At 37.1% G+C, this 10744-nt stretch overlaps 1 protein-coding gene across 1 annotated transcript; it reads left to right on the top strand.

The window, feature by feature from the left end:
* Window positions 1–2122: 2122 nt before the first annotated feature.
* LOC103104048 (uncharacterized) lies at window positions 2123–10272 on the top strand. Its single transcript, XM_007503729.3, has 2 exons — window positions 2123–3134; window positions 8998–10272. The coding sequence occupies exons 1-2, from the start codon at window positions 3071–3073 to the stop codon at window positions 9618–9620; spliced, it is 687 nt and encodes a 228-aa protein (XP_007503791.3). The 5' UTR covers window positions 2123–3070; the 3' UTR covers window positions 9621–10272.
* Window positions 10273–10744: the final 472 nt, after the last annotated feature.

The raw sequence follows: 10744 nt of genomic DNA, 5'->3' as shown, positions 1-10744 counted from the left end.
AATGGACACAAGTCTAATAAGAATTCCTGGAGGAGTTGAGAAAAAATAAGAATAGTAGAAGAAAAATTGGGAAAAGAAATGAGAGTGATGCAAGAAAATCACGAAAAGAGAATTCACAGATTGGCAGAAGAGACACAAAAAAAAATTACTGAAGACAGTATCACTATAAAAAAAAAACAACAAAATTTGCTAAATGGTAAAGAAGGCACAAAAACTGATTAAGGAAAATCATTATTTAAAAAGAAAATTTGTCCAAATGAAAAAGGAAGTACAAAAATTCACAGAAGAAAATTCTTCTTAAGAGATGGTGTTGGCCAAATGGAAAAAGAGAACACTTTTTTGTAGAAAATAATTCCTTAAAATCTGTAACTGGGCAAGTGGAATCTAATGATTCCGTGAGACATCAAGAACCAAAAAAAGTCAAATGAATAAAAAAGAAGAAAATAAGAAATGTTTCCTTTGAAAAACAACTGACCTGGAAAATAGATCAAGAAATTATAATTTAAGAATTATTGGACTACCTGAAATCTATGATAAAAAAAAAAGAGTCTAGACATCATATTTTAAGGAGGAAGAGGGAGGTAGAATGAGGGAAATTCTCTCACATAAAAGAAGTAAACAAGGAACAGCTTTTATAAAATAGGAGTAGGGGATCAACTGGGTAGCTCATTGGAGTGAGAGCCAGGTTTAGAGATGGGAGGTTATAGGTTCAAATCTGGCCTCAGACACTTTCCAGCTGTATGACCCTGGGCAAGTCACTTGACTCCCATTGCCTACCCCCTTACCACTCTTCTGCCTTGGAGCCAAAACACAGTATAGACTTCAAGATGGAAGGTAAGGGTTTAAAAAATAAAATAAAATAGGAGTAGGTGGACAATACTTGAAACTCATTCACATCTCAATTGGTTTAAAGAAGGAAGAATATATATGCATAATCAACTGGGTTTCTAAAAGTATCTTACCCAACAGGGAAGTAGATGGGGAAAGTGATAAAAGAAAGTATAGTTGTTAAAAGGGAAAGCAAATTAAGGGGAGGCAATGGTCAAAAGCAAAACAGATTTTTTTAATGGGGAAAAGGATAAAAGAGAGATGAAAAAAACAGAATACTGAAGGAAAATGTACAGTTAATAAACATAATCACAATTGATCAATCACCTTCAAGCCCAGGTCGACAGGACACACATTGCTGGTTTGTTATGTTAGAATAGCCAGAGCAACATCTCCAAATACCTGAGTGAAACACAAGAAAAATGTGATTTGGAAATTGAGGAAAACCCCAAATCTGGTCTGTCATTAAATTACCTTCTAACCATGTACCTTAGCTACAAAATGTTTTGTTATCCATCTCCTGAGTAATTGTGAATGATTGTGAAAGCTGACCCAAAGTAACAATGATTCTCCTTAGGTCAGGGAGAGCTAACCTCTAGATCACACTGTTTATGTCATTCATCTATGGCAACAATGTTTCATTGACTATCTCCTTAGGCTATGCATCTGTTGATAAGTAGGACAGAAACACATATGTAGAAAATTGACTGTGTGTCAAAGAAGTATGTAATCACAAACCTCAGTTTGTGAAAATGTCTCAGACACTTCCCAGCTGTGTGACCCTGGGAAAGTCACTTGACCCCCATTGCCTAGCCCTTACCACTCTTCTACCTTGGAGTCAGAATGTAACGGTTTAAACAAAAAATTGAGAAGTTCTTGTCCAACTTATGGTTGCCATAAATGTAAAAATTAAATTATATCTCTAATAATAAAAATATTATTTTTATGAGGTTTATTAAGGATCATTAGAAAAATCAAGGAATAAAGAAGGTACAAAATAAAAACCATGTGCCCATGGCTGATTAGCCCATTTAAAGTCCCCGCCCTTAGCTTATCACTATATACTTGCTACATCATTGCAAAGAAAGAGAGCATGGGAGGTGTTACTGCCAGTTAAATACCAATTGTGATCTTGCCAAAGTGGAAACTCAGGAGAGATTATAGGGAATTTTGGGAAATACCAAGGACTTCTGGGGAATGAAATCTAGGGTTCAAAAATCTCCATTTTTACACAAGGCAAATTTTTTCTTTCTTTCTTTTTTTTTTTAGCAATGAGCCTAAATGTGTTTTTGTAATGTCTATTCATTGTTCCTGGTTCTGCCTTCTAAGGCCAAACAGGCAAACATAACTTATTTTTCACATGTCAGCCTTTCAAATACTTGAAGATAATTACCATGCCTTTCCAACATCCTCTTTTCTCCAGGCAAAACATTCTATTTCTTTCAGCTATTCCTTATAATAAGATGGACTCCAGTTCTTTCACAGGTCTGGTTTCCTTTCTTTGGATACTTTCCAACTTCTCAAAGTCCTCCTTGACCTTTCTTATTCCAGAAATGAACATAGTACATGGATGTGAGTAACAGAAGAGAACTGCAGAATTGAAAATGAGTATCAACCAGAAGGTAGTGGAATGGTTGCATGGTGGAGGTGAACAGGTTGTAATACTTTACAAATAAGGAATTTGTAAAGGATAACTGAAGGAAGGTATTACTACTAAAACTTTTCCAATTTAAAAGACTTGAAGGGGTTAAATTAATCTACAAGTACACATACGGTAAGTGATAGTAAGTGAAACAACTAGAACTTGCGTTCAAGTTCATTATATTTTCAATAAAAGCAGACAACAAGATAAAAGAATAAAGACCCAAGAGGTTAGACATCATGAAATGAAATAAAATAAACAATAATACTAATTGTTTGGATTTAGTGACCTTTCCCATACCACACAATGGCAAAGGAAAACCTTTGTCAGTTTTTTATCCAATCCACCTCAACTGAATGGAAGACAAACAGGAAATGGTGATGCAATTGATTTGAAGTATACAAACAAAGCTCTGAAAATATAGGCTCTAACAATGTGCATACACGTGGACATGCAAACAATTTTGATGAAGATATCTATTGTCCAGACTATGCCATGCATTTGGTTGGACAAGCCCCTCATCTGTAGGTGTTTATAAAGGAGATTACCTTGGATTCCTCTAGCAATAGAAGTAACAGTGATACCAAGACTGCTACCAAGATGCTGATGTTTCTGCTCTCCATGGCCCTATTGGCCCCGAGCTCAGCTTGGACTGTAGGCCGTGGTAAGAGGGGAGCTCATATATTTGGAGTCTCTCACTGTTGGGGGGTTGGAGTGGCTGCCCTCAGTGGTGTGTATGTTCCCAGATCTAGTAGGGCTAACTAAAGAATTCTTTAGAGGAAGAAGTAACTCACTGTAATTGAAACCCAACAAATTTGGGAGTCAGGAAAGAGAGTTTCTAATTCTATTCTGTTACTATCTAGCTGCAAGACCTTGGTTAAGTCCTTTTCCTCTACTGACCCCTATTTGCTCATCTCTACAATAATAGGGTTGGATTATATGCATTCCAAAATTTCTCACACCTCTAAAATGCTATTATTCTGTTATCTTTAGGTTTTACAAACTATCAAAAGGTCTAAGTGCACTGGGGACGGGATGACTTACCCAGGCAGCATTACTGCTAAAGACTAGGTCAATCTGCTCAGATTACCCATTCTAGTAGACAAAATGGCTTTCCACACAGCTTTTTGGCTCTTTGTAGGGGGTACTTAAGTGATCTCCTATTCCATTTTACTAATGAGGAAATGGAGGCTTAGAAAAATGAAGTGATTTTACCCATTGATACATAAGTAATGAGTTGCAGAGCCAAGATATTAATTTACATCATCTGACTCTACTGCCATTATTATTTCTCCTCTACTAAGCTGTCTCTTCTTTTTTGCTTCTTCCTATATTTGATTTGATGTTGCTTATTGTTACTTGAAGATTACCTGTAAAATGAGGGGATTGGGCTAGATGATCCTAAGGTTCTTTCCAACAGATTATATGACTACATTTTTTCCATATTAAATTTCAATTCTTTACATTTGGCTCATCATTATAATTATTTCAGATCTTTTGGCATCCCAACTTTGTCATCCTGTGAGTTATTATTCTCTTCATCTTTGTTTAATGTGCAAATAGAAATTTTATTCGATCTATGCCTTCATCCAAGTCATTGCTAAAAATTATATAGGAAACAGTGTGAAAGACAAGTTTTGGGGACACTCCACTAGAGTGTCCACTAGAGACACTCTACAAATTGATATTGACCTCTTTATGATTGCTCTTTGGGTATGGTCACTGAAGCATTTAAGAATACACCATACTGTGAACTATTTAGACATCTCTATCCTGCCTACAAATAATGAGAAATTTTGTCAATTCCCTTTGCTTAAATTGTAATATATAATTTTAATAGTCTACTGATTTGATCACAGAACTGTCCATAAAAAGGAGATAACGTTACTCTCACTGACCTTTCTTGATGACTATGTGATAACTTACAAAGTCTCTTTCTAAAAGCTTCCAAACTATTTCAAATGGTATACTCAAGAAATCTGAAGAAATTAATCAATCCAACTATCCTGCAGCAGATTACAATCTTTTTTCTCATTCTGAAAATAGAAGCAACATTTCTCCTTCTCTAATCATTTGGCAACACAACTATTCTCTAGCACTATTTCAAAGATGGCTAATAATGAATGACACACAATTTCAACTAACCATTATTTCAGAACCTTAGAGTGTAGTTTATTCTGTCTGGAAACTAAAACCTACTGATGGCATTGAGATGCTTTAGTGGCTATATCCTCACTTAATAAGGCTTTCAATTTCTGGTAATAATTTTTCATCTTCAAAGAATTGGAGGGTCATAGATTTTTAGCTGCAGAGGACCTTAAAGATCATCTGGACCAGTACAGACAGTATCAGTATCAGTGTAACAGTATCATTATCAGTAAACAACTTGTGTGCATCCCTCTGTGTGTGTGTAATTATATGCATACTATTCTATAAATCTTTAATATAGTGTGGGTACGGCTTTAGTGGATTGAGAGTTAACAGGAGACAAGAAGACAGGAAGGCATGGGTTCAAGTTGAGTCTCTGATACATACTGGCTATGTGACTCTCAGCAAATCTTTTAACCTCTTAAAATTTTTAACTGATTTTTAAAATTTGTTTTTGAATTAAACCCCATCTAAAGTGAACATTTATAAAAGACAACAGATCAAATACTACAGCTTAGTGGCTCAGTGAATTGAGAGCCAGCTCTAGAAATGGGAGGTCCTGGGTTCAAATCTGACCTCAGACACTTCCCAGCTGTGTGACCCTGAGAAAGTCACTTAACCCCCATTACCTAGCCCTTACCACTCTTCTGCCTTGGAACCAATACATTGTATTGATTCTAAGATAGAAGGTAACACAATGACCTCCTTTTTTGGCTTCATTACTGCTTCCCTCCTTCCCTGATCTTTTTTGCTCAAGAAAGTGAAAGGGAGAAAAAAAATTTCTTGTAACAAATAATCTTCATTAAGTAGAATGAATTCACAAAGTGACCACATCCAAATTTATGTTGCTGTGCCTTGCATCTATCACCTGTCTTTCAGGAGATAGGCAAAATGCTAGAGTAAAACTGGGGTAAAAAACACCCTATTTAGCTCTGGTATATTAACTAGGTGAAGAAATATTTTGATTGAAACTGTCAGAATGGAATTGGAAGACAGCTCTATATGACTCCTTGAATCAATTGAAGCAAGTATATGAGAGACTGGGTCAGCACCAAGCAATTTGTATAAAAAGAAGAAGTTATTTCAGAATCAAAAAGAAAGAAAGAGATTCTGATTGCCTGGATTCAAGAGGTTGGAACAAACATGGGGTCAAGGAATAATGAGTTGTGGCAGAAAAGGGAGCTATGAAGAAGAGTTGCCAAACAGATAGCTAACTATTCTCTAACTTCCCTTGCCTGTCTATCCAAAGATATTATAGCATAAGCTGCTATTTCATTATTCAACTGTTTTCAACAAACTGAATTTTGCCTCAACTACAAAAAGACTAAGATTTAACTAGAGATAGATAAAAATGAAAGATTGGGCAGAGAGTCTAAGTTTTGCTTAGATGCTAGTAATTTTCCTAACCAGGGGCTCAGAGCTATTGTAACTGAATTTTTTTCTGATAGATATATAAAGAAATAAAGAAAAAACTCTGTAAAGCCAAATAAGAGGGAAGGGGGCCTTAGGGATCATTATAATATTCCTACAAAAATAGAAATTAAAGAATAAGATGAAGAAAAAATAATGTTTAAAATATCATTTTAGTTTATTTTACTTATTGTATGAAAATCTTTTTGTTCTTCATAAAATTAAGGGCAGTGAGGTGGCACAGTGGATAGAGTGTTGATCAGGGGTCAGAAAGACTCATCTTGCTAAGTTCAAATCTGGGCTCAGATACTAAAACTAGCTGTTTGACCCTAGGTGAGTCACTTCACTCTGTTTGCCTGGTTTCTTCATCTGTAAAATGAACTAGAGAAGGGAATGGCAAATTACTCTAGTATAGTTGCCAAGAAAATCCTGAATGGACTCACAAAAATGCAGATATGATTAAAAAACAACTGAATACCAATAATAATACTATTAAAATAATATTTTGATGTAATGGGATTAAGACTCATTTTTATAAAATTCTTACTTTCTGTCTTAGTATCAATTCTAAGACAAAATAGCAGCAAGGGTTAGGCAATCAGGGTTGTGATTTGCCCAGGATCACACAGGTAGAAAGTGTCTGAGATCAAATTTGAACCCAAGTTCTCCTGATACTGCATCCACTGTGTTACCTAGCTTCCCCTAAGTGTCATTGTTTTTGAGATTAAGATGCCAGCACTGTGAAGTTGGGGGAATAGGAAGACGAGGATTGGGAAAATAAGTATTTAATACCTACTATGTGTTAGGCACTATACTAAGCAGTTTTTACAAATTTTAGGTCACTTGATCCTCACAACCTTGTAGGTGCTACAAATATCCCCACTTTACAGTTGAAGAAACTGAGGTAAAGAGAGGTTAAATGATTTGCCTGTGGTTATAGAGTTTGTAAGTATCTGAGGTAAAATTTGAATTCAAATCTTTCTGAATCAGGTCTTTTTGGTGCCAGACCAGGACTTCCTGACCCCAGGTTTCCCACACTATCTACTTGACCACCTGCTTCCTTTCTATAATGACTTAAAAGTCGAGTTCTAAGTTCAAATTATTTACCTCCAATTTATTCTGTCTCCATTTTATATAGTTGTTTACACATTGCCTTTCCCATTACTGTTGTAGTTGGCTGCCAAAAATGACAAAGAAACTTCACAAAGATAGGTGGCTCCAAATGGAAGAAGTGCATTATTGGCTACACTTAAAGAATCATAAGACTTGTTTTCTATTCCATTCTTCGATTATGAAAAGCTTTCGTTGACATTTGACTTGTAAATTTCCCTCTTCCTTAAGGTTAATCAGTTGTTCTTACAAACTAATTAGAGGGTATTTCATTGTTATGAAATTTTTATGTTCATATGTTGTGACTTAAATAAATGGATATAAAAGACAGGTAAGTGGCTCAGTGGATGGGAAGTCCTGGGTTCAAACCTGTCCTCAAATACTTCCTAGTTGTGTGACTCTGGACAAGTCATTGACTCCCATTTTGCCTACCCTTTATTGCTCTTCTGCCTTGGAACCAATTCTAAGGCAGAAAACAAAAAGCTTAAAAATGTTTTGAAAACATACTGAAATTTTTCATTTGGGAGATTAAAAAAGTAGGTTCAGTTTTAAAATGTACAAATATGAATGTTTATATGTGACACATTATTTTCTTTAACAGAAGATTGGTTGTTAAAACTTCATGCTAGTTGTGAAACTTTAAGGCAGGGGTCCCCACACTTTTTACACAGGGGGCCAGTTCACTGCCCCTCAGACTGTTGGAGGGCCAGACTATAAAAAAAAACAAACTATGAATAAATCTGTAAACCGCTGTCTGGGATAGCGGAGGCTGCAGCGCTGGCTGTGATGGGCCCGTCACACCTGGCACAGGCCTATCACTGCCACCACCATACCGGGCAGCAGTATACACAGTGCAGAATCCCCTCCCCCAGATGGCCGCTCACCATGCTGATGTCTTCCATTGTGCAGCCACATAATCCTTTGCTCAGCCCCTCATTCTCTTTCAGTTACTCTCAGAACAAGGCACCACTCAAAGGATTATGTCACCGGAAGTAGTACTGTACATGAGCAATGCCACACTTTGTGGCGCTGCCACATACAGTACTCCAGGAGGACAGGATGCAGATGTCCAGATAAATGGCCTCAGGGGGCTGCATGTGGCCTGTGGGCCATAGTTTGGGGACCCCTGCTTAAGGTTATCTTTAGCCAAAACTTTGAGGTGCAGCTTTCACTTAGGCTAATCATTGATAATTATGGATACAAACCCATATTTCAAATAATTTTTTAATACTCCCAATTTTAAAAATTAATTCATCATCCAACTTGATTAGATCATTTTTGCCTCATATGCTGACTTTTGAAAAGCTGGTACTAAGAGTAGGAAAAGTATGAGCTCTACCACTTAAAAAAATTGTTTGCCTATGTTTTCATTGTTAGTATTTTCTTTAATCTCTAATTTCTTTGTTGTTTAGGAGCATGTAACTATTTGATTCCAGAAGGCCAGAGAGCAGAAATAGTGAAGCACTTAACTCAGTTGTCAGGGAATCTCAGTTAAAGTAAAATGACTAGAGATTTGATTTATTTTGCTTATGCTGGTGTTTTCCAAGAGATAGACAAGTCCTTTGCCTGCCCCATTTTCCTGGATCCATGTTTGTCTATTGAATCAAGAAAACTTACTTTCCATATTTCTAGTTAAAATTCTTTTTGTATAGAATGATTGGGATATTCCATCAGGAGCAAGAGATTGAAAGGAAGGTAATCAGATAATGGGGAAGAGCGAGGCATTCAGGGCATAGGTATAAGAAGGCTTTTTAGAATAAAATGAGAGCTTGGTGGAAAATGGGATCAGGAAATGTTTTCAAGAGAACATTTCCCTCATGAACATTTCCTTCTTTTGCCTTTGTGTTGTTCCTATCCAGATCTTAAGCTCCCAGACAAACAGCCTCAAAAACCACCTTATGAAGGAGCTGTACCTAAAAATAATGGAAGTCAGGGGAATAATTCTCAACTGAAATCAACCCCATCACCTTTAGACAGCAAATCCCCCAAAAAGGGACCTTCCATAGTAGGCTTGGAGGGATACTTTGAGGATGGTATGATACATCTCAAAGGTAGTATGAGTCTTATTCAATGGAAAATAAACTTTTTACCCCGTCCCCATAAACATCATAATAGATTCCATCCTGGAAGTCACCCACCAGCCAAAGGAAGCAAAGTGAAGGATCTTCAATTGAAATCAACCTCCCCACCCCCAGGAAGCTGCACAACAAAATGCTCCCATCAACACCCTCCTGGAGATCACCCAACTGCTAATGGAAGCCAAAGGATAGTGTCTCAACTGAAACCTTCTCTAATATCCCCAAAAGGCCACACCTCAACATCTTCCAATGGACACCAACATGGAGGTCATTCAGTTACCAGTGGAAGACGAAATAAATCTAAATGGAAAGCAACCACAGTAGCCTACCTTCTCAAATCCTCCATGGGATACCAGACTAAAAGGCCTTCCTTGTCCTCCAGTAAAAAATCTCAGAAGAGTTAACCCCCAAATCAGAGTACTCTTGCACATTCCTAACTTCTCCCTTTCATTGGTCTGAATCAATGGAGTTTAAAATTATACAACTTAATATATGGAAAGTAATTTATAGATTTTTAGTCCACCATCCATCATTACTAATCATGCATCCCCTCTAATGGGCAAGGTTAATTTTGTAACACTTCCTCTTTTAATTCTCTTGCACACTCTCTCCCTTATCCCACTGGTTTCTCAGCCTGGGATCCTATCTCTGTCTTTTCCACTCTGTTTGCTCTTCTTTTACTTTAATATCTCACCCTGATCCAGTTACCAAAGTGAAAAAAAAAATTGAGCCTGTGCTGTATCATTTCAGGAACTACATTCATCTTGGTCTCTGGTGCCAATGTCTCTTTTACATTATGTTTCTTGTCCTCAACCCTGCCTCACTATAGCTCTAGTTAGCTAAATTTCTGTTTATTTAACTGCCTGCAATGCCAGGCATGATATTAGGTTATGTCCACTGTCTGTACTCTTTCCTTTTGTTGTTTCAGAAACGGAATAAAAGCAATGTGTGTGCAAGAGGCAGATTGGAAGGTCTTCAGTGACAACTGGTGTTAAAACTATAAAGATAGCTGTCTTTCTCATATTTAATTTTAAAACAGCAATAAACTCATTTGCTTCCAACCTCTGACTCCTTGTCTGCTTCTGGAAGTTGGTGTGTCTGATCTTTCAGGATCATGAATCTAAATCAGGAGACAGGGGCATAGTTCTCAGAGAGACCAGAAGATTGCTTCTGGAATGTTCTATGGGTGGAACTGGTACTAAAATGTGTTCCTTTCTCAGGAGCTCAATGCCATAACTCTGACAAGAAATGTGATTTGCCTTATCTACTGTATGTAGAAGGAGTCACTACTTCCCCTTAAGGAGCACGGTGAAGCCTTAGTAATTCTGGCTGGCCACTAGTTAGAGCTGACTACTACTACTGACTACTACTGACTAGCTACAGCTGTGTTCCTCAGCAGCTGAGGGAGAGGAAATGGTTTTAGAAATGTTGATGATGGGAAGAGTTCCACTGTTACTGGCTCAACAAACAACTTGCAGTCTTCCTAGTCCTGAGAGCACCAAGGGCCCCAGCAAAACAGACTAAATCA

This window comes from Monodelphis domestica, chromosome 5, assembly GCF_027887165.1.
Source record: "Monodelphis domestica isolate mMonDom1 chromosome 5, mMonDom1.pri, whole genome shotgun sequence".
Lineage (NCBI taxonomy): Eukaryota > Metazoa > Chordata > Mammalia > Didelphimorphia > Didelphidae > Monodelphis > Monodelphis domestica.
The sequence above is the reverse complement of the archived record's forward strand: the minus strand, read 5'-3'. Positions and strand labels throughout refer to the sequence as shown.